General features: G+C 43.7%; 1 protein-coding gene across 3 annotated transcripts in view; it reads left to right on the forward strand.

The window, feature by feature from the left end:
• Positions 1 to 800: 800 nt before the first annotated feature.
• Positions 801 to 24,523, forward strand: part of RASGRP1 (RAS guanyl releasing protein 1) — an 87,076-nt gene continuing 63,353 nt past the window's right edge. For 2 of the 3 annotated variants that reach the window (XM_032623960.1, XM_032623962.1), the window contains exons 1-2: positions 801 to 991; positions 5,691 to 5,875. In XM_032623960.1, coding sequence (XP_032479851.1) covers positions 957 to 991; positions 5,691 to 5,875 — 220 coding nt within the window. In that variant the 5' untranslated portion in view covers positions 801 to 956. Of the gene's footprint in view, positions 992 to 5,690; positions 5,876 to 15,700; positions 15,722 to 24,523 lie in introns of those variants that run through there. The other variant, XM_032623961.1, reaches the window with a different exon arrangement.

Raw genomic sequence — 24,523 nt, forward strand, 5'->3', positions numbered from 1 at the left:
TATTTGGGGGAGACGGCGTACATGAGGAATGTACAGAAAGCACTTAGCACAAGGCACTTAGTCAACATTAGCTATTGCTGTCATCACTATCTTTTCGGCAAGCAGGGGTAGGCAGCCATTTTTGACCAGATCTGCCGTCAGAAAGTCCTCCCCAGCCCTGACCCCCTCTCTCCCACATCCACAGACGCCAAGCACCTGTGTCCCGCCTGACCTGCAGCGCACCTGCACACTCGCTGCCTCCCGCAGGGTGCCGAGCACGTATCTCCAGACCAGTCTTGTTAATTGCTACCAATAAAGACACCCAAAGGCACAGGCTAAGGCGGACCCACAACCGTGTGTTCGTTCTTTACCCCACCCCCAACTCTACGCTCTGATATATACCAGAGAGGCCTGCGAGGGGACGAGGGGTCTTCGGGAAACTGGACTGAAATTCGGGAAGGTGGGGGCGGGGGAGGGGGCGTTGCCCCGAGAGCCACCAGGTGAAGCCGGTTTCCCCCGGCTCCCAACCCCTCTCCTGGCGCTGGTTTGGTGATGTCGAGGGCACCTGGAGCCTCCCCGCCCTTCCAGCTCCGCTTCCGACTTCAGCCTCGGGCCGGGAGAAGCAGCCGCCAGGGGTAAAAGGCGAGATTGGAGGGAGGCGCAGGCCTCCGGGGACTACCGAGTAATGGGGGCAGTTTTCGGGGAAGAGCTGAACAGCGCCACACATTTCCTCGGCGATAACATCAGCGCTTGTCAGGTGGTTAGAGCGGGCGTGTGTGTGCGCGCGCGCGCGCAAGGAGGAGGACGAGGGGGCGCGCTCACACAAAGTTTGTGCCTGCGGGTTCGCTGCGGTCGGGCGTCCTGGGAGAGGAGGCCGGGGCGGAGGGGCCCGGCAGGGGGTGGTGGCGATGCGCCGCACCCCGCCGAGCCTGTCCCGCCGCGCTGGGTGAGGAGGCTCCTGGAGCGTGGCCGCGGCCATGGGCACCCTGGGCAAAGCGAGAGAAGCTCCGCGGTGAGTAGGGGCGCCCGTTTCCTTTCTTGGGGCGGGGGCCACAGCGCGCGCGGCCCCAGGACCTCGCCGGGATGGGAAGTGGGGTGGGGGGCCGGCACGGCGCCGCCTCCTCCGGGAAGTTGCGGGCCCGGGGTGCGGACGGCGGCAGCCGGTCGGGGTCTCGGCCGAAGTGTCGGCCGAAGTCGGGGGAGACGGGCTCGAGGGACGGACGAACCCGGAGCGCCCTGCGCGTCTCGCCCAATGGACTGGGGAGGGAGTCGGGTTGTGCGGACGCGCGGCCAGAGTTGGCCCGGCGAGCCCCGGAATCGCGCTTAGCGACCTGGTCCCCCGGCGCCGGGCCCCTGGAACTCCCACTCGCGGACTTTACGCGCCCCCTGCATCTGCCGCAGCTCCGGCAGCGCCACCTGGCGGCCCGCCCGGCCCTGCGGACGTGGGGCCGGACCCAGAAGGCCAACTAACTGCCTTTGCCAGGAGTGCACAGGGGTCAGTGAGCCACATAACCACCTGGGTGGAAACCTGCACTCCCCTCCACCCACCGTGATCCTAGAGACATGTTTTAGGAGTGTCTTGGGGGTGACAGAAGAAGAAGGAAAAGTGACCGTGAGTGAAAAAGCTATTGGCAGGAGAAGGAGGCCTGGAGGGGCCAGGCAATTTTGAGTTTGTCCCCCAAAGGGCCAGAACTAGACAACTGCCTGGCGACAGCCTGGGCTCAGCATAGGGCCGGGAAAGCTGTGCCCTTTCCACCTCCATCCACGCAGACTCTGTTGCTCCTGGCCGTGCCCAGTCGAGGCAGGAAGTGTTGCCCTGCTGGACCTTATGGATTTAAAAGTTCTTGGTCCTTTATGCCCTCCCCCACCCCGTCCTGTACCGTGAAGGTCCAGCGCTTTGCCTTGCACCGGACTGAGAGGAGGAGCTTCAGTACATTCAACTGCGTCTGTATCATGGGAATGGGGAGAGGACAGGACTGGAAGAAATCCTCACTAGACGCCAATCAAAGCCATCTTCCACTGCAAAGAAAGTTGTGGAAGCTTCCGTTCGTTCTCCTTGTCCATTTCATCCCTTACTCTTCTGGGCTGAATTTCATGAAAAGTTCAACCCGAAATTGTGACCTCCACTGAGATACCTGAGGCTGGAGTGGATTGCACCTGAACCACTTCAGAGTTTTGACAGTCTCCTTCAGCAAACTGGATGGGGCCTTAGCCAGTTTTAGCCTCAGGAAACACTTTCAAGTTGTTTCTCTAGGGCACTTTTTTTTTCTTTCTTTTTTTTTTTTTTTTTTTAATACTTGAGGGAGTTGGTGAGGAGACATTTGCCTACTTTCCTTTAAAAATACATATGCCTTTGCAGACTTAGAGGCGAATGCATTCTATGTCTAAAATAAAGCATTTTATAAATCCTTATCTACAGCCATTTCATCAGAAGAGAACACTTTGAAGGTTTGTCACATAGCAGTCAGTCAAGAGACTTCCACAGCAAAACTGCCCAGTTTCCTGGTTTATGGTACACATAACCCCATCTTCCTGACCTCTCAGGATGCCATTTGGGTTTTAGCAGTTTCTCTTCTCCCTGGTTTCTCCTGCCCAAGCCCTCTGAGTCTCAGCGGCCTCCCCCCCGACTGCGTCTCACCCTCCCTTCCCTGTCCCCTAAATACTCCCTTCAAGTTCATTCTTTCTGCTTGTATTTTACCAGTCCCTCCTAGTTCTGATAAAAGCATCTACCTCTGAGAATCACCTCCTGCACCAAAGTGGTTTCCCCTACAGGTGACACTAGGAAACATTGCCAGAATTAGAGCCAGGGCAGTTTTTGGAAGTCCTGAATTGTTGATGCTACCAACTGAGGGAGAAAATGGAATTTTCCCTGGACTGGCCAGATGAGAGACAGAGGTAGACACCCACATCCCGGCCCCAGCGGGAAGAGCTGTGTGTGGAGACAGCCTCCAGTTGCCATGGCCTCTTCTCTTGGGGCTAAGGAGAAGTAATATGGAAGGCCTAAGAGAAAAAGAGGCTTCTAACAAGAAGGACTTTGTTTTCATCTTTCCCAAGTCTGCCTTGGGTAGAGGTCTTAATGGTGAAGAGGCAGCAGCTAAGGCCAAAAGCTGACTTATCCCAACACTGGACAACAAGTGCCAGGTTTAGAGAGTCATCACTGCTTCTGCGGAGGGAAGGGAGCATGGCATGGACACAGGAGGCTTGGCTTCTGCCTGGCTCTGCACTGGTGCCCAGTCACATTGCCCTTCCGAGCCCAGACCTCCACATGTACGGGTGAAGGGCTTGGAGAATGACCATGGAAGGGCCGTCCAGCTCTGGGGTCTGAGGACTTTGGGGGACCTGAAAAAGAAGTAGGACCCAAGATTCAGCCTTTATGTTATCAGCTATGCTTTTGGAGGTTTTTACTTTTGTCTTAAGTTGAATTGACCCTTTCAGTTCCTCTTGCTAATTCTGATGTAGTAAAAGGTGCATAGTCCCAGGCACAGTAAATATTTATTAAACCAAACCAGAGAGGTGCCAAGTACAAATCCCAGATCAAGTACATATGAGTTCTACAACCTTGTGTATGTCATTCAGCCTCTTCTAGACTCAGTTTCAGCATCGTGAAATGGAGATAACGTCTCTCTGGGCTGTAAGCTTTGAAGACCATGTAAATCCCCAGCCCAGAGCCTGCCATATCAAAGGTACTCAATTCAGAGTGGCCATTATTTTCTTTCATTTTCAGTTGCTGATCTGATCTTGGGGCTATCACAGGGCCTGGGTAAAAATCAGTAATGGCCAGAAACTTAATCAAGTCCTGTAACACCAACCTGATCTTTCAGAAATCACTGCCTTGGCTTAGCAGATTCCCAAGCGCCAGTTTCTGATTGGATTTCACTGAGCCCATCCTAGGTTGGAACAGGTGGCAGCAGCCAATGCCAGACCAGCATTCTGGAGCTACTTTGAAAGGGAACTCGAAGGTCAGGGTGTTCCCTTCACGAGTCTGGCTTTGTACTGAGTGGTCCCACTGTCTTTTTAACAGGGTGGTTTCCCAAAATCCATGTGTGCCCCAGCATTTTATTTTTGTTTTTGTTTTTGCAGTGTGCGGGCCTCTCACTGTTGTGGCCTCTCCCATTGCGGAGCACAGGCTCCGGACGCGCAGGCTCAGCGGCCATGGCTCACGGGCCCAGCCGCTCCGCGCATGTGGGATCTTCTGAACCAGGGCACGAACCCGTGTCCTCTGCATCGGCAGGCAGACTCTCAACCACTGCGCCACCAGGGAAGCCCCAGCATTTTATTTTGATCTGAGTACTTCTTAAACCCCTTCTGGGTGAGGTTACATCTTATCGAGAAGCTTTCCTCAACACTCCACCTAGAACTGGTTTTCCCTCCTCTGAGAACATCACACTTCTTGCCCTTGACGCTCACAGGACAGTTATTTAAGATTTATAGAGTTATCTTTTCTTGGTCTGGTTCTGATTCTCCAACTAGATTTTTGTATTAAGGAACTTCCAGATCACCTTCATACTACAACAACTAACATATAATGAATGAATATGTTGTACAGTTTGCAAAGTACCTTCACAGACTATCTCACTGGTCCTCTCTGGCCTGTCATACATGTGTTGCTCATAGGATAAGTACTTATTGATTAATTAATGCCATCATGTGTTTATCAAATATATAGTGGTTAAAGTTATGGATCTCCGATATATTTCTTTTCTTCATCTTCTCTTTGGTAATAAACATGAAATAGCCAAAGCCACAGTAAGGAGAGGAGAATATACTCAAAGGAGTTATCAGCAACAACACGTATCACTAGTAAACCTTCAAAGATGATAGATATGTCTCTGTATGTTATGTTTATTTTTTTAATGGAAGGAAAAATAAAATGCTTAATTAACCTACTGATATCATTTTGCAAACAACTTGACTTATATTGTTGAGGTCATGACCAAAGATAAAGCTAAGTGAAAGTGGAGGAAGGTGACCTCTTGGGCTCTAAAGCCACTTCCAGATTCAGACTTGTCTTTTTGTATTCACTTCTGGAATAAAGCTCTCATAGTCAGTAAGGACTTGATAGAATAATGTTCAATGATAAAAAATGACTCAGAATGATTATCAGTAATGAAAAACAGAATCTTAGAACCAACCAAGATTTGTGAAAAAGGGCTAGATTAACATCTAAACACCACCGCCATAACCCTCACCCCCTGCACACGGGTCCCCGGTCTTTGCCTTCTCCCCCCAAATCCTTAAAGATGTTCCTGAGGCCACCTGACTTTCTACAGTAACTCTGGTGTTGCTCAAGACAAATGAATTTAGCTGAAGATGAGACCAAACTTAAATCTTAAGACCCAAGTCAGTGGTCTCAGGGCTAAAATAAAAATGTATTGCTAGGAGCTAAAAACTGCCAAGAACAGTCTTGCGTCTGCCTCTTCCTTTCAGGAGCTGGAGAAAGCAGGCCAAAGCAATCCTAACCCCAGGCTGAGGAGCCCTGTTTGTAACCTGAAGTCTCACCTTGCTATTAGTGTGAGAGATGTCTCTTTAACAGCTAACCAGTCCGTTTGGTGCCTTTACCAAGTGGGAGGGGTATGTCTTATCAGCCCAACTCCTGGGATTAATTGTCTTATCTCTACTCCTTTCCTCTTCAATCTGCCTGCAGAGCGCAGAGCTGTCGGTGTGGTCGTCCCCTGGCTGCTCTACTCTCCCTGCCTTTTCTCTTTCCCCAGGAAACCTTCTCATGGCTGCAGAGCAGCCCCTAAAGCAAGACTAGAGGGGAAGCCCTCCAGCAGCCCCCTCCCCTCCCATCCCAGCCTGGCCCAGATCACCCAGTTCCGAATGATGGTGTCTCTGGGACATTTAGCCAAAGGAGCCAGCCTGGACGATCTCATCGACAGCTGTGTTCAGTCTTTCGGTGAGTTGGCGAACTGCCCACATGCATAAAAATCGCTCTCTTACTTTGTTCTTCCTTAAAAAGTGCGTTATAGAATAGCAACCTAGATTGCATTTGGGGTTTAAAAATAGCTCTTGAGCCTTTGAAATGTTGGAGACTGTGCAGTGCCTATGGCACATGACTATGTGGGTGTAACAGGTCGTGATGAGAAGTGCGATTTAAAGCAAGAAAAGTTACTGAGGAGGAGTTTGCATTTCCAATTTTCTCAGGATGGAGGTTTTTCTTGTGATGAAAAATATGGTAAAATGCAGTGGTACATCTGGTGCTTTTCTGTCCTTGTGTTCTTGGGGCACACAAAGACTAGGTTACGTGAGCAAACGCTGTTATCAAATAGAAATTCGAAAGCCTTTGGATCATTTGGACAATAAAGTGTTAATAATTCCCCTCACAATCTTGAGGGTGGTTGTGGAGCAATAGGAAAGGACCAGGCAAAGCCAGGTGTCTGTGCCTGAAAGGTACTGGCAAATGAGCAGTTGTGATTGAGGATTGAGGATCTATAACATGAGCAGACACACGGGCAGGGAGTTATCTAGGCGTGCACTCTGTCATCACCCGTACTCACAGTGAGGGATGAGCAACTTAGTGCAGCTGACAAACGATTATCAACAAAGATGCCCTTTTTTTTTTTAATTTTGTAGGCACTTTCTTTCTTTTGATTGTTATATGTGAAGTAGTGATTGAAAAGTACTAAGTGTTTGTTCCCGTTCCCAAAAAGAAATGATGGAAGATTCATAGAGTTTCAATATCACCGGTCCCCCTCCTTGCCCCTTTAGAAAGCCCTCCATCTCCCACCGGGAAGCAGATGAGCATGTGTGTCTCAGCACGGAAGCACCACCAGCCGGCCCTGCCCTGGTGCCTCCCAGGGCGTATAGGGGAGGCTTGATCAGATCCCAGGTAGCAAAACGTGCAGGACTGTTAGAGCTCAGAGCTAGGGATTATTCATTGGCTGGACCTGTTTAGTGCTCAGTCAAACCTTATTTGTAGAATTCAGAAAAAATTGACATTTTGGAGATTCTCATTTAGTACAATTTAGCAAAACATTGAATAGTTTCGGTGGGGGATATATGTATATGTATAGCTGATTCACTTTGTTATACAGCAGAAGTTAACACACCATTGTAAAACAATTATACTCCAATAAAGATGTTAAAAAAAAAAAAGAATAGTTTTGGTGATTCCACCATTTGGTTTAAAGCAGCGGTTCTCAAATGTTCCTGCAAAATCACACAGAGGTTTTTGTAAAACAGGTTGCTGGGTCCCACACGCAGGCTGGCTGCTCTAGCAGGTCTGGGGTAGGGCCCAAGAATTTACATTTCTATCATTTTCCCAGGTGATGCTGCTGCAGCTGATCCAGGAACCTCACTTTGAGAATCACTGCTTTATTGTTTATTATAGATTTTTTAACTTGGAAAAGAGGGAGTATTTTTACTAGTTTAGCATTAAATTTTAATTAAATTTCTGTTTAGTTACACTTTAGTCTTTCAGCTGGGATGAATTTGGGAGCAGAATGAATGGTTTTCTATTTCAAAAATAATCTCTGTGGAAAATATCCATGCGAGGAGATAAGCTAGAAGATGGGGGGGGATGTGTGGAAGCATGGCTGTAATGAGCCATTATTCATCATGCACTTTACTTTCACCTGGTTCCCGACTTGATAAGCTGCAAAGTTCCTCATACAGTCGTGATAGTCTTATTTGCTGGTCTTTAGCAGGGCACTGTGACTATTTCATGAATAAGCATTTTTATTCTCTTTCCATTTCACTGTTGAGGAAACAAGGTCCAACAATATTTTTATCATGCCATCTTTCTTCCTCCCCTGCCAGTCATTTAGCTGCCCGCTCAGTTCAAGGCTGTTGCCCTAACCTTCAAATCATCATGACGTCAACCTGAAAAATACATGACCGATTCTGAGGTCCTGCAAAATAAAAAATGACCAAGCCTGACCCGCTCCCCTCAGTGAATCCTAGCAGGGCTAAAGATACTGTTTCCTGAATTATGTTGAACTGAAAAGTACCTTAAAATCCCAAAGCTATTTTTAAAAAAAGCCATTGAGTCTAACAGTCTTTTATCCATTATCATGACGTATCAATAGCCCCTAATTAAGCCCCTAACCGCATCTGGCACTCGGCTGGGCATTGCATGAGAGAATTACAGTGACCAGACCTCTATCCCATTATTCAAGCTTAGAATACCTGAGGAATGCACCGTTCGGGGAAAGAAAAAATGTACCAAAGCCAGGGCAATGATAAGGTAAGGTGTGCAGGAAGAATGAATTCTTTAAACCATGTAGACTCTGAGTGAGTTCACACCAAGGGTGAGGGCGTAGACTAGGGAGAGCAGCCATGGTCTGTTCAAACCCCTCTCGTGCAGGGCGTGGGAATGCTGCCAGAAGACAGCAAGGAGCCATCAGAGGCAAGGTTTTTGCACCTGAGGTCCTGCAGGGTTTCCTGCACAGAATTTACATCAAAGAGGCTAAAAAGAAAAGACACCCTATGTCTGGAGGGACTGGGAGATGACACTTTTGACTGTGAATTGGACTCTGGTTATCAGCGGACGTGTTAGTGGGGCAGGGGTGTGGAGCTAGAGCTGGGGCCGGGGAGCCAAAGCTGGATTGTGACAGGCAGCCATCCACGGTAGGACATTGCTTGCTGCTTCTGGAGGTCTCCTCAGAGATGATCCGAGAATAGCAGCGCGAGGCTGATGCTTCTCTTGAAACTTACCTTACTGGTTATTTCTCTGGTTAGTATAGAAGAGTTTTTGCTTAGAGTAAAACGATCTAGCTTAGTTTTTTGTTCCTGAGTTTAGAAGTCTTCTCATTTGAATACCCATGGAAAGAGAGGAAATAGCAACTACCAAAGTGTGGGGAAAGTTTTTTTTTATCAGGGGGAGTGGGGCGGGGTGGGGGGGGTCATCTCTCCCTTCAGACTCAGGTTTCAGCCACTCCTCCCAACAACTTGAAAAAAAAAAAAGGGAGGAAATAAAACCTCTTTTGAACACAAAGACTGACTAATAGTCCATTTACTTTTTACTACTGTCTCAACCTCACCTTGATGACAGATTCCTTGAAGAGGTTTGAACTGGCTACAGCTGTGCTGTCCAGTATGGCAGCCACTACCCACCTGTGGCTATTTATGTAGACATTTTAAGTAATTAAAATTAAATCAAATGTAAAATTTAGTTCCTAAGCTTCACCAGCCATAGTCCAAGTGCCTCAATAGCCACAAGTGGTGCCTGCTGCTGGACAGAGTAAGTAGAAAATATTCCCTTCTTTTGCAGAAAGTCCATGGGATAGCACTGGCCTGGGTAGATGGTTGACCGGAGAAGGGAAAAGCAGTGTGGGATTTGCGTTTTTCTAGCAGCTCCAGCTAATAGTCTGACTACTGTCTAAGGCATCCTGGGCATTTGGCAGTCTTGACTGATGGCTCTCTCTTTAGTATTATTAACCATTAATTTCAGAGGAAGGACTTATTACAAGGCTGTTAGGCATGGGCGGCCGGCGCGTACAAATTAAGGCCTCTAGCAAGCCTCCCGATGCCACATACGAGGTTTACAGGTCTCTGATTAGAAATTCAGAGCCTTGAGTCATAGTGTGTTGCTTTCACCATGAAACAACCCACTCCCACCTTCTGTTTTAACCAGAGGTTCATGCTTTACATTGTCACCATATCATTGCTTATTAATCCACTCTTCCACTGAGCATAATGAGGCAGATCATCGCAGCGCTGGTACGTTTATGTCAAATGTATGTGAATCACACCATCTGTTTCAGAGGTAGGAAAGACCTATGAGATCATCTGGGGCTTTTTATAATGTTTTCACTTGTAAGAGGGCTGCCAGCTCTGAGGGCCGAATGGAAGGCTTCAGATGTCCCAATTCTGGCCCCCTCTGAATGCAAGACAACTTCTGACAGCCTCAGAAAGTAAACTGCAAACATGTCCCAGCAAGGGACCCTCAGCAAGCAAGCTCTCCTGCTCCCAGGTCGAGTGTGGGAAGAAAACTCAACATCTTTGTCTTACCGACGGCGAGAAGGAAACACAGCTTAGCTAGTATCTTATTTATGGTGTGTTGTTTATTTCTTCCTCGGAGGGCTATATGTACCGATTTTCTTTGAAACTCAAAACAACTCTGAAATAGGTCAGGTATTAGTGTCTCTATGGACAGAGGAGACGATAAGTGGAGCCTGTGAGAACTGAAACAACTTGCCTCATGCCCCCAGCCCCCCAGCCCAGTCTAAAGAGGAAAACACGCTCCCAGAAGCCTCTGGAAAGCTGAGCTGGGCCATGCTTAGGTCCTTCTCCTAGGGCAAGCTCTCTTCACTCAGGGGGACCTGCATGCCCCACAGGACAAGTCTGCACTCTGTGCCCACAGTCTGCAGGCCTGGTGTCTCCCAGATTAGAAATTAAACTCCATTCAATGTAGGAAACATTTATTGGACCCCATCTATATACCAGACATCTGCTTGGAATTCTCAAACAAATTCTGAATTAATTTAAATTAGTGTGTGCATTGTATCTCCCAAACGAAAGAAACCTCCAGACTAATAGGTATATTTCCCGTACCACTAATAGATGTATTTCCTGCAGTTGGATGTTAAAAGCATTGTATAGACCTCAGCTTATTAAGGGTAAAACACTACATCTATTTTTAAAGTTAGATCCAAAAAAGGCAAACACACACTCGTTGGGACTGTTGTTCCCTCCGTGGCAGAGGGAAGATTCAGTGTTCCTCACCCCTCTGCAACTTAGTCTGTGCACCAAAGCCGAGTGCCCAGAGGCAACAAAAGCACATGACCAGGCACCAAGGGCCATGATGTTGAAGGACGGTCGGGACCCAGGAACCAGCAACTCCAAGGAACAAAGCCAAGTGTAGGGTCAGGAAAGCTGGCCATTGTGAAGACAGGCTCTTTGGGAAGAAGACCACAGCTGTCCCAGCAGCCTCCTCAGTGGAATATCCCATCTCTGGGAGTCATGGTTGAAAGATTTCATATGTATAGGATGGTCCTTTGGGCACCCACGTCCTGAGGCTCCTGGGCATCAGAGCAGCTCCCGGGCATGGCTGTTCTTAGCCCTCTGGAGTGAATTTGTATTCTCTGATTGGGATGCTGTATATTGGCAAGGAGCATCCTTGCTGCATCTTTGATAGACTGGCATGTCTGCCCTCTCCAGGTGTGAGGTACAGTGACTAGAGGGAATTTCCCATCTCCTCCTTTCTTAGGCCTGGCAGGCTGGGCCTTTACCTGAATTGGCCCCATTCATCTTCGCAACAACTCTGTGAGGTGGATGTTATTTTGCTCTTTTAATTAACAGGTAATTGAAGCTCAGGAATGTTAGTAACCTGTGGAAAGTGGCCAAACTCATTAGTGGGAGAGCCGCTGAGATCTGAACTCTGACATTCCTGTTCTCTCCACTCTACCAGAGGTTCTCCAGCTTCAGCATGAATAGTCATCATTGTGGGGTGTGTTCAACTTTCAGGTTCCTGAGGGTCAACTCCAGAGCTTTTCATTCAGTCGTGGTTTGAAGGAGGTGACCCCACAAACTGATTTTGAGAAATACCATCCTGTAGCACACTTGCTTCTTGGACATCCCAGAGCATTTTTCTCAGGCTTTCTAGGGAAACACGGAAAACTTAAAGAATACAAATCCTCTGAAAAACGATAGAGCAAATAGGTTTTCAACTATGTGAACTAGACAGTCATGAGGCGAAGCCAGTGTCCTGGCCATCTCTAAAGCGATCAGTTCGGATCTAACTAGAGAGAGGCCTGCCTTTGAGCAGATTTGCAGCTCTGCTCCCACTTCTGTCAGATTTTCCTGTATTTCTTTTTTTTTTTTTTTTTTTTTTTTTTTTTTTGCGGTACGCAGGCCTCTCCGTTGTGTCGCACAGGCTCCTGCCGCGCAGGCTCACGCGGCCATGGCTCACGGGCCCAGCCGCTCCGCGGCATGTGGGATCTTCCCAGACCGGGGCACGAACCCGTGTCCCCTGCATTGGCAGGCGGACTCTCAACCACTGCGCCACCAGGGAAGCCCAGAGTTTCCTGTATTTCTATCCCTTTTCAAATGCAGGAACTCTTTTGAAAACTTCCCGCCTGTCAGTCTTTGGCCGTGGAAATAAACGGAAAGTGGTGGTCTATTATTACTATGATTTGGTTCCTTGCACTCAAAGGCAGCATTCCCAATGTGCATTTCCACCTTTAAGCCACACTCAGACCTGTTTCCTGTGGTGCTGGGGGCCTGGCTACCTAGTGTATGCCAGTTCCCCATGGGTCAGAGACCCAGAAGTAGTGGTTTAGCTGAGGGAACTGGAGAGGTGCTCCTCTGAGCACTTCTTCAAAAGTGCTGCTTTTGCAGCAGACTTTTTTAAGGCCCTATATTGACATGACGGTTGTTAAGTCTGTGATGGAAACACATTAGGAAATAACGTGAAAGCAAAAATGGCTGTGTTCACTTGTTGGCTGTGGTTGGCAGTGAGACCACCAGGGAAGGTTATCTGAAGTGCAGACCCACCCCTGGCCCACCGCCTGTTGGTAGGACCTGCCTGCTTCTGCCTGGAGCTGTTACAGCTGCTGGACTTGGTGCCTTGGTCTGCAGGTAGTTTGGGCCACCAAGTTGGGGTTGTCCTAGAGTGGTTATGAGGAAGACAGCAGGGAAAGAGCGAGAGAAGAAGCAGGGTCAGCTACGCACGTCCTACACAGATGCACGGGGCACCACACTTGACGGGATGCTGTCACAACCTTGAAAGTCTTACTCTGTGAGAGCAGGCTGTTAGTTATCAGGAGTTTAGCAGGCCAATTGCTAAATACGGGCATCAATAAAAATTAAATTATATAAACTTACAGTTATATTAAAATAAAAATAAACCCTCAAAACTCATCATTTCCTAGTGTATTACCACATTTTTACTGTCATCCATCTTCTTGAGATGGCCATTGTGTCTGTATGGCACAAATGCTATATAGTGATATGCTATACACGTATAGCACATACATATCATACATATACACATAGTGGTGTGGAGATAGCTGCGTCTCTTCCCAGCTCCGTGGTCCGTGAAAGTCACGCCAGGAGCTTGACGTTCCCTGTGTTGGGAGTATTTATTCCAGGGAAATGGGCAAACACTACCAATCGGGTTTGTCTCGACCCCACCCCTGGAGAGGCCATCGTTCAGCTTTTAGCAGCACCTTCCCCCAGCTACAGAGGATGCTTACACGGCAAAGGGCAAAGGCGGGAAGCTGAAAACTGGAAATTTTACTCTGTGTTACCTGTTTAGGAGAAAGTATTATTTGCCATTGTTTTGCTACTTTCATCTAAGTATCTTATAAACAACTCTCCATGTGTTCTTCAAAGAAAAGGAACCATATCTCTTACAGATAAGGAGTCACATATCAGTGAAGTTGAGACATTTTTTTGAAGTGTCAGATCTGTGGTCACAAGAGGGGAAGGGGGCTGGGGGTGGGTGGGTGAAAGGTTGTGAAGAGGGTCAATTGTATGGTGACAGATGGTAAATAGACTTTTGGGGGTGATCACTGTGTAGTGTATATACAAATATTGAATTATAGTGTTGTACACCTGAAACTTACGTAACAGTAAAAGAAAAAAATGTCACAGTGGAAATTTAAGACTGAGAGATTCCCATTTTGGAGTCCGAAGTTATTCTGTGTTTTTGTTTTTTTTAATTTACCTCCTCTAAAAATTCTCCCTGATGAAACTTTCCCTTATTTCTGATCAACTAAACCTCAATTTTGTGACTTCTGTTCTTCATAAATGCTAACATTATACGCTGTCTCTCTTCGTTTCTGATTCCATCTGTTTAATCGTTTGCCTTCATTTCTCTCTATCTGGTAACAGGCACTATTGATACATAAAACCAAGCTTTTGTTGAGTGTGTTTTCATAAGTTTTGTTTGCTAACTATATTTCTAACTTTGTGAGCTGTCCATATCTTTGCCTATTTATCACTTGTTTAATGTTTTTATTAGAGGTTATGAAAGCTTTTTTATGGTTAAAAAAAAAAGCCTGTTAACCCTTTGATTGGCATTGCTACAGGCATGTTTTTTCCTCACTCTCATTTCAGTTTTTATGTTGTTTTGGGGACATTAATGAAATATTACATTTTTATGTAGTTAAATTGTCATGTTTTCTTTATCTTTTCCTTTATTAACTCTGAACTTGAAAAAAGAATCCCTATTCCAAAGACTTTGTGACTATTCCATCATCATTTTAATAGAAGTTTTATTAAATCTATTGTATGATATAATTCCATATTCCACTATCGTGGATGATCAGAAAAACTCTGTCAACAGTTTTTGCTGAAAAAAAAGCCTTCAGTCTTGTTTTTGAGGTTGTCATTGGCTTAAACCCAGAGCACTTGGACTGTCACTTTGTAACTCAGAGGCTCAATTTCCCCTCACTGTCAGACTCCTGAAATGATTTCTGAGACTGAAAATGTCTGGGAGAAGGCGTAATGGGGTCTCAATCATGATGTTGACTATGAACTTGTAAGTCCTTTGGAATTTGTCTTTTTTTAAAGCAAGTACTTTTTGACTATTAGAAGAGCCAGTATCCTTAGGGCGAAGACTTAAAAGACCAACCAAATTTAAATAGATTTTTTTCCCTAAATTATTAGTATAGACTGAATCTATATTGTACTTACATAGACTTTTTTATTGTGGTAAAATGTACATAACATAAAATATACCACGTACGTAGACTTTAAAATTTTTTCTAGTAATAGTTACCTTTTGAGTATTTACTATGAACAACAGTGTTTATATTAATATTTTATATACATATTCTCATTTAATTCCCACTACTTTATAAGTTCTTGTATTTACAAAGATCTAACTATAACTCAGCTCACATACTTACTTTTTTTCCAGTTTTTTTTGAGACATAATTGACATACATCACTGTATAAGTTTAAGGTGTACAGCATAATGGTTTGATTGACATATATTATGAAATGATTACCACAATAAGTTCAGCTAACATCCATCTTCTCATATTTGTATTTACAAAGATCTAATTGTAACTCAGCTCTCCTGTCTTACTTTTAAAATTTTAATAACTTTTTTTTAAACATCTTTATGGAGTATAATTGCTAACATTTTAATAACTTTTTAAATTATTTATGTTCACTATAGAAAGCTTAGACAATACAGACTAGCAAAAAGAAGAAAATTGCATTCATCCATTCTACCACCAAAAGCAAGATAAACACTGTCGACACAGTTGGGTATACTAGATTCTCTTCTATGCATGTTTATGTACTACAATCATATTAACTTTTATATGGTAGATTGATGACAATTACCTCTTTGCTTTTCATAATTCACATTTTAAACAATTGTGATCTTAAAATCAGTATTAGTATTTATAAAGAGGTGTGCTAGCACACAAAGTTGCTGTTCCATCCTAAAATTGATTTTAAAAAATAATTCTGGCATAATCTCTTCACATATGAGGCATAAAAGTGAAGGTTGCTTGGCAACTAAAGTGATTCTAATGAGGACTTAAAAACATTACAAGAAAAGAAAAGTAGTTACTCATTTCTTTCCAATGCTAAATGTGAATTATGATAAACATGATGATTATAGTTGTAATAAATGAAACAAAAATGCTCCCATTAACTTAAAAGTCTAGAGGTGAGCTTTTTTTTTTTTTTTCTTTTATGTATAGGGAAAGTCAGCAGGGTTTTGCTGAAGGGAAACAGAAACAGTGGAAAAATCTTGTGTCTCTGTTAACTTTCTAAGAGAATCTTAAGAAGTAGCAACCGGGAAAGATACATAGCAGAAGCACAAAGATGCTACAATTTGGTACGTTTGTGATTCTTCTGCGGAGATGGTGGGCAGTGGTGTGAGGGAGGATATGTTGTCTGCTTTGGTTTTTTCCAAAGAGTGGTCAGGGGCCCTGGGGAGACTGCTGAGGTTCTTATCAAAATCTTCAGGCTGAAGATGCTGCCAGGATGGAGCTTGGATTAGAGGGACACCAGCAATTAGTTGAAATGAACAAAGGGAGTAGGGACCAGAGGTACTGTTCTTGAGGGGGGAGGGGAAGCAGAGATGGGCAGTTTTAGAGTGAAGGAGAGAGTGGAATAACTGGAGTAGTAAGGCAGTCAAGGATGAAGTCACTTGGGAATTTCTGGGTTAGGGGAGCAAAGGTAGCTTTGGCTGGCTTCCCTTCATGGATGTCTGTGAACCGCTGTTTCCCCAGGACTTGTTTTTGTCATCTTGTGAAGAGCCCCATTTAAAGGAGGCACCCAGGACATTTAGGAAGCCAAGAAAAGTCCCAGCATTATGATTTATGAGTCTATCTTGTTAGAATGTAGTTACAGCCTACAGAGCATCCTTAAGTCTGGTGAGCAGTTAATCCTTTGGTTAATTTTGCATTCACTTATTTAATGCCAGGTGCATAGGGATGTTTTCATGCTCCCTTCCCCCCTTCTTCCTCCCCAGCTCACTTGCATCCTGGGTTCCAGATTTACTCCACCCAAACCTCCTTTGGTGGGTTCACCATTTCCCTCCACTCCCAGGTAGTTCAAGACACACAGTGAGTCACTCAGGCTTCTGATGTGTTGCTTTCCAGAAGACAGCTGTAGTTGCCACACTCCTGGCTGCTGGACTTTGTCTTCAGTTATTGCCAAGGATGAGCTGAGTGTGTGGTGACTGGGGTCCACCTGACTGTTTGGCACTGCTTTAAATAAACCCAGAAGGACCTATTCCCCACAATTATTGTGCCTGTGGTTCCCCCACCGTCTCTGCCCTCAGTGGCTTAGAGTCCTGTTATCTGGTCAGCAACCACCAACATCTGCCCGAGATGGACTTAACTTCAGTTAACTGAGAAAGTGTGCCCTGAAAATTGCAAGAAAGATAGAGGAGGATTCTCTGGACTAAAAGAGATTTAAGGGACATTTCAACCAGTCATAACATGTGAACCTTTTTTCTAAGTGTACACACACACATATTCGTAATTATTATATAATTATATGTACTTGGAAATTTGTATGCTGAATGGATATTTAATGATATTAAGGAATCACTATCAATTTTATTTGAGGCGTGTTAATGACACATTGGGTTTTTTTTTTCTTAGGAGTTCTTATTTTTTTAAATACATCCTGAAATAGTTACTGATGAAATACCATGTTTGGGATTTGCTTTTAAATAATACGGAGGGAAAAGTGAGTGGAGTATAGATGAATCGGCCATGTTCTGATCATTGTTGAAGCCAGATAGGTCCATAGAGGTCCCTTACATTGTTTTTGCCTACTATGGTATATGCTTATAATTTTCCATATTGAGATCTTAAAAAGAAAAGTATTCTCAAACCTAAGAAAAATAGATGATTAAGAATTCCAGAAAATTCAAAGGAATCTAGTCTAATTTTCTTGGGTGATGAAATAGAGTGCTATGTCTGTCTTAAAGAGGGAAGAGGAAAGTCAAGAATAAACATAGGGTACTTCGGTTGCACAGCACTGAAATACCTTATTCGTGTCCTGTACTTGACATCCCACATCACATTCAGCCCACTCCCTGTTTCAGCACTGAGATGTTGCATTCCCGGTATCCAGAAAGACCAAAACAAAACAAAAAAACCTGCAGACTTTAATCTTCAACCCTACTATCAGAGGCAGGACTTGGAGTTAAGTGACTGAGAGAATGTAATACTCTCCTCCCCACCCCACCTCATACACACACAAACACACACACAGTTTTGATTAGGGAAATGCCACAGTCGTGGTAGAGCCTAATCCCAAGAAGGCAGTGAGCAGATTACAGGGGAGGCCACACAGCATGGTAGTCTTTGGAATCCACTCCTGACTCTGCCATTTACCAAATGTTGGCCTTAGGCAAGTTATTTTACTGCAGTTTTCTCATCTGCAAAACAGATAATAATGGTGAAAGGTTTTAAAGGTCATTTTAGTTTGGGTGAAAATTAAATGTTTGTCTTAGGTAGGTTTCCTCAGAAGCACATCCTGAGACAAGGATTTGAATACAAATAGTTTACTCTGGAAAACGATCCTAGGAAAAAACTGGGAAGGCGGCTTATAAAAGGTGCATCGTCAAGTGGTTATTACTCTAGAATCAAGGTAGAAGACTTCAGAACTATCCTACCGAAGGCAAAGGAGCTGGGGTATTTATATGGCAAGTACTTCCAGTCATTGGTTAAGGGCTGCTTCTAGGGTGTTAATTCTCCAGCATGTTTTCTCCAGCATGTCCTGGGCTGCCGTGTGCACAGGTGGGGATGGGAAGGAGCTCCAAAGGAAGCCCTCAGGCAGGTTGAAGTTGGGTGGGCATACCCTATAATAGGAGGGCCTGAGAGTATGTGGGTGGGGGTACTGACGGCTCTGCTACAAAGTAGATGCTCAGTAAATGTTGGATGGGCAAATATAGGCTTCATCTAGGTCCAGATAGATTCAGAGCTGGTTAATAATCATACTCAAAGTGTATACATACAGACATGGGTATGGATGGATGTCGTGCTGCAGGTGTAAACACTTATGGGTGGTTCTGGACAGTTTCATCAGACTTAAACACAATTTATGTTTTTGTTAGACACACTGATGGAAATAAGTACATTAGATGAAAAGCAAAGTTCAGGGAGATCAATAAGGAAGAGCAGAGAACTTGGACAGCACTTCAATAGGAACTAAATGTCTTGCACTGAAATGTAATAATATTGCTTTATATACTAGATGGAGAAAAACTAGGGTAATTGTCATCTTATGAAAAATACCAAAGGCTATTAGTAGATTTTAAATTCAATATAAGCCTATAATGCCATGTGACTTCTCAAAAAGTTAAGTGATCTGGGATTGCCTTAATCGAAACAGACTTTCCAGGTTAAGGGACTAATACCCTGATTGAATTATAAGGTCTAGTCCTAATGCTAGAACTTTTTGCCCTTAGTGAGTTTCTTAACATTTCCGAGACTCAGTTTCTATCAACATGAAAGTTAATACATATTCTCTATACTGTTGTGAAGTGGAATCTTAGTAGAAAGAAATCATTTATGTCAAATTTTATCAAAATACCATTACAGTAGTTAATCAAAAATAGATAAATCAAAAATAGTAGATAATCAGAATGTTAGGGTTAGGATTTAGGGTTTAGGGTTAGGTTATAGACTTGAATGTTAGTGTTTCATCCTCCCAGATTAATAATGCAAACTGCCAAAGGGTGCATAATTGCATCTTGGAGATACAAGATGGAGATATCTGGTTGAAATGGCTGTGTCAAAAGAATTACCGGATGTTGTCATAATAGACACAGGCAGGTATGAAGCTGGTACATAGTACTATAATTTTAAATTTTACATGAATATGAGCTATATTAATAGGTGTTTAGTGGATAAGACCCCAAAACGTAATTCCCTCATTTTTCAAAATATTAGGACAATGACAGAAATCCAACATGAACTATCTTACAGAACTTATTGAAGGAATAAAGGTATTTCATATAACTGAAGCACAGAAGGAGTACAAGATACCTGTAGGCCTTGGAAACATCTGAAATTAGGAACTAGAACACCATCAGGAGATACCAGCATGTATTTCTGTCTCTGTCTCTTTCTTCTTTCTCTGACTTGCTTCTCTGCTTGTCAGCTAATCATTTTCTTTCACTGAAGATTTGTTTCCTCCCTGGACAGGGAATATGGCGCTAACAACTGCAAATCCTGTATCTCTAACCATTAGAGATTTACTATTTTTTTCCTCAAGTTCAGTGAAAAAATTGCCAGGGAAGAACTTTGGTTGGTTCAGTTTGGGGTAGATGGCTACTGCTTGACCCAATCAACTATGGCCACAGGGGTGGAGTAATTTAAGAATGGAGCATTTCTCTCTAGAACCACATGACTGAATTTGGGGAAGAAATTTTTCCCAAAGGAATGCAGATGTTCTGGGCACATTAAAACAACAGTGTCCCAGAGAAGACATACAGATGGCCAAGAGGCACATGAAAAGCTGCTCAACATCGCTAATTATTAGAGAAATGCAAGTCAAAACTACAATGAGGTATCACCTCACACCAGTTAGAATGGGCATCATCAGAAAATCTACAAACAACAAATGCTGGAGAGGGTGTGGAGAAAAATGAACCCTCTTGCACTATTGGTAGGAATGTAAATTGATATAGCTACTATGGGGAACAGTATGGAGGTTCCTTAAAAAACTAAAAATAGAATTACCATATGACCCAGCAATCCCACTACTGGGCATATACTCCAGAGGAAAACCATAATTCCAAAAAGATACATGCACCCAATGTTCATTGCAACACTATTTACAATACCCAGGTCATGGAAGCAGTGTAAATGCCCATCAACAGATGAATGGATAAGAAAATGTGGTACATTTATACAATGGAATATTACTCAGCCATAACAAGGAACGAAATTGGGTCATTTGTAGAGACGTGGATGGACCTAGAGACTGTCATACAGAGTGAAGTAAGTCAGAAAGAGAAAAACAAATATATATTAACGCATATATGTGGGATCTAGAAAACTGGTACAGATGAACTGGTTTGCAAGGCAGAAATAGAGACACAGATGTAGAGAACAAACGTATGGACACCAAGGTGGGGAAAGCAGGGTGGGAGGTGGTGGTGGTTGTGATGAAAGAAAAAAAAAAAAACAACGTCTGTCTATTACACCAAGATCAGACAGAGTACTAGAGTGCAGGGCATTATTAAGTTTTAGGTTTAGTCTTTGGGTTTTAAGACAGGAATAGAAGGCTAGAAAGAGTACAGAGGAGATAAATAGTTAAGGAATGATATAGAAATAAAATCTATGAGGATATAAGATGGCAGCACCTGAAAGACAAATTAGTGTTTTTTTCTGTCTTCTTAGTCTTAACAGTGTTAAGCGTATGTATGTCTTGATAATGTTATGCATAGAAGAGTTAGTATGTATATGTCCTCCCAGAGGACAGATACAGAGTAAATGGACTTCCCATTATACACATATTAAATATCAAAACACGAACTCCCAGTTCTGGCCATGATAGATTATTGGGTATTGGAATTATTTTTCTGCTGTAAACAACTATAAAACTGGACATAACATGTGAAGCAACTATTTTTTTTAACATGCATTTTTAAATTTTATTTATTTATTTATTTTGGTTAAGCCGGGCTTAGTTGCGGTGTGTGGGATCTTTAGTTGGGGCATGCGGACTTCTTAGTTGCAGTTTGCAGATTTCTTAGTTGCGGCACGTGGACTCTTAGTTGTGGCATGTGGACTTCTTAGTTGCAGCATGCATGTGGGATCTCGTTCCTCCACCAGGGATCAAACCCGGACCCCCTGCATTGGGAGTGCAGAGTCTTACCCACTGGACCACCAGGGAAGTCTGAAGCAACTATTTTTAGGTATTAGAAAACAGGACAGACTTGTGATTATGGACAAAATGAAAAGATATAAGGTAACCTCAAAACTTATCTTGGCTTTCTCCTGGCACTATACAAATTGTTGTACAGAGGACTAGAACTCAGAGAGCAGCATCTTGCCTGGCAGAGGAAACAGAGTTTGCGTTCAGGGCTTCTGGGATGGCTGGAATTTGTGGATTAGGGTATTGGAAAGAAGGGATCTCTTGTCTTTGGCCAAGTGCTAAACTGTGTACAAATATGGTAAGACTCCATGCCACCAAATTGTTACTGGGGGTCTGTGAGTCAGAGGAAGTCTTATAGTCTGGGAAATATTGCAGTTTGGAACCAGCCAGAATGGAAAGATAAAACACCTGAGGCATTCAGCTGAGACATGAAAAAGGCCACACCACAGGAATAGGAGTACTAGAGCCCTAGAATAAGAGCTACTCTTGAGCCACCCTAACAAAGCCTAAATCCAGGCCTTGACAGGATGAGTTTAAAGCTCCAGTAAATTAAATGTGCCTATAAATTAACATGATCCAAATTCTAAACATTGTATCCACAATGCCCAGCATGTAATATAAAATTACAAGACATTTTAAAAAGCAGGAAAATGTGACCCATAACCAGAAGGAAAAAAAGTTAAGAGAAATAGACTCAGAGTTGACACAGATGTTGGAATTAGTAACTAGGGAATTTAAAACAGCTATTATAAATATGTTGAAGGACTCAGAGGAAGGTAAACAGAAGAGTAACTCAACAGATAAATGGAAACAATAAAATCAGAAGACTGACAGCACCAGCTGTTGGTGAGGATGTGGAGCATCTCGAACTCTTAAACATTATGAGTGGGATTGTAAAATGATATGATCACTTCGGAAAACTGTTTAGCAGTTTCTTATAAATATACACCCACCCTGTGTCCCATCAATTGTACTCCTAGGCACTTAAACAGGAGGAAGGAAAACATGCCCATGATATGACTTATACAAGAATGTCCATAGCAGCTTTTGCCATACAGATCCCAAACTGGAAACAACCCAAACATCACTCAACATCAGAAAGAATAAACAATACGCTGTGTATACGGTGGAATACCTACTCATCAATAAAAAGGAAGGCACTGCTGATGTAGTCAACATTGGTTAATCTCAAAAGTGTTCTGCTTCATGAAAGAAGCATTACACACAAAAATACATACTGTATGATTCCAATATATGGAGTTCTAAAATAGGTAAAACTAACTTATTGAAAAAAAATAAGAAAAATGGCTTTATGGCGGGCTGAGTTGGAGGAACTGACTGGGAAGATAAGGGAACTTACTGGGTCATAGAAATATGCTAAATCTCGAGAGGGTTTGGGTTATAAGGATGTATGTATTTGTCAGAAGACATCAAACTATGTGTTAAAACTTGTGCTTTCCACTGTACCTCAGTACGATAGAAAATTTTTTTTCAAAAACCAAACACCAAAACTGGCTAGCAGAAAACTGGTAGAAATTTCTTCTGTATGAACTTTAAGTGAGAGGACATCTTTTCACAATCTATTCCCATGTGGTAGAGCTTGCTAGAAGGTAAAGCCAAGATTTTCAAGGCCTACCAGATAGCAAGTGAAGATGACTAACTTTTGTTTCATCTCTGGTTTAATCCTTTGGGTTCCTCTGTGATTCTGTGTGATCAAATATGTGAGGGCCAAGATCTGAGGGACACATGTCTAGTGACTCAGAAACCAGAGCCCCCTTCTGACGATCACTGGGCAGGGGTGGGGAGATAAATAAAACCCTGCCAAGAACATCCTTATTTAATCAGTTGACCTGCTGCTGGTGAAATACTCTTTGTAACACCCCACGAACTACAGAGGTGAAATGGCAGACTACTTGAAAGTTAATTCATGAGACCATTGTAGAAGAGGGGTTCATTGAAATTTACCAAGAACCCACACATTTCATTTTAATCATACTTGTGAGTCTGTTCCAGTTGTTTTACCAGAGTTGCTGAAATACTATAAAATGACTAATGTTCAATCCCCTTCTGGTTCTTCTCTCTGGCAGAAATACTGTGAGTGGTAAAAGGCCCAAGAGTTGGATGGTGGGAAAGGGAAAATGATATGTTTTCATATCCTGGATAAAATGCCCCTGGCCAGACAAAGTACAGCAGGGTCATCCCTGGGATTGAGCTTTCGGTGCCCCTTCATTAATGGCTGGAAAGTGATAGGCCCCGTGGACACTTCCCAGGGTTCCAGGGAAGAGGAGAGAGAGAAGACTTCCCAGACACCACAGGGCAAAGACCCTTAATCAGCAGAGCCTGTGAAGGCCCCGGGAGAACTGACATCTTTATGTTGGAGAGCATGAGGGACCCTGGTCACCAGCTTCAGGGATAAAATATCCCCTCAGAATATGGCTATGCAGGCCCGAGGGAGAGGGGAGCTTTACTAATGTACAACGGGAAACCCCCTGTGGCCCAGATCAGTTACCTTTGATCATGGTCCCCTGGCTCAGCCCACATTGCTTTCTGATGGGCTTCTGATTGTGCTCCATGAGTCCCCACCCAGGAGTCTGTAACGTTGGCACCAAATCACCTATTTGTTAAGTACTTCCCTTGGGTCTAGCCCTGAAAACGACTGAAAGACCTCACCACTGATTTCTGAAATTGGAGATGTCTTCATGAGGTCATTTAGTAGCTTATAGACCCACCCCAGGGCAAGGAATGAACTAAGCGGTCTAAAGCAGGCTAATCAAACTTGACTGACCATCATATCATTGGAGAGATTTTTTAAAAATACAAATTCCGTGTCCATCCTTGAATATTTTGATGCAATAGGTATGAGATAAAGCCTTGGGATCTGTTTGGGGGGAAGGTCGTTTGGTTTATTTTTTGTCTCGTCTTATTTTTAAGCTAACCAGCAGGTCTTGAAAAGTCAGTCAGGTTTAATATGTTCATTTACTTCTGGGTAAGCCTGAACATATGCACCCTAGGATAGAAAACCTTTGATTTTTTTTCTCCTGAAACTCTCCATTAAATTAAGACCACCTCACTAGAAAAAGAAAAAAAAAATCACCCACTAAAGCCCCCAAATTTACCAATTGTGAATTTTTTTTCATTATGTTATCTCCTCTCAGAGTGACAATTATTATACAAATATGACCAGAGGAATACTGAAGTCTCCAACACCTTAACACAGGAAGATCTTTCCTATGGTTTCCACAGGTGACCAGGTGTGTGGAAAGGTGAGAGGTAAAGGGGGAAAACACACTAA

This window comes from Phocoena sinus, chromosome 2 (assembly GCF_008692025.1).
Source record: "Phocoena sinus isolate mPhoSin1 chromosome 2, mPhoSin1.pri, whole genome shotgun sequence".
NCBI classification, from domain to species: domain Eukaryota; kingdom Metazoa; phylum Chordata; class Mammalia; order Artiodactyla; family Phocoenidae; genus Phocoena; species Phocoena sinus.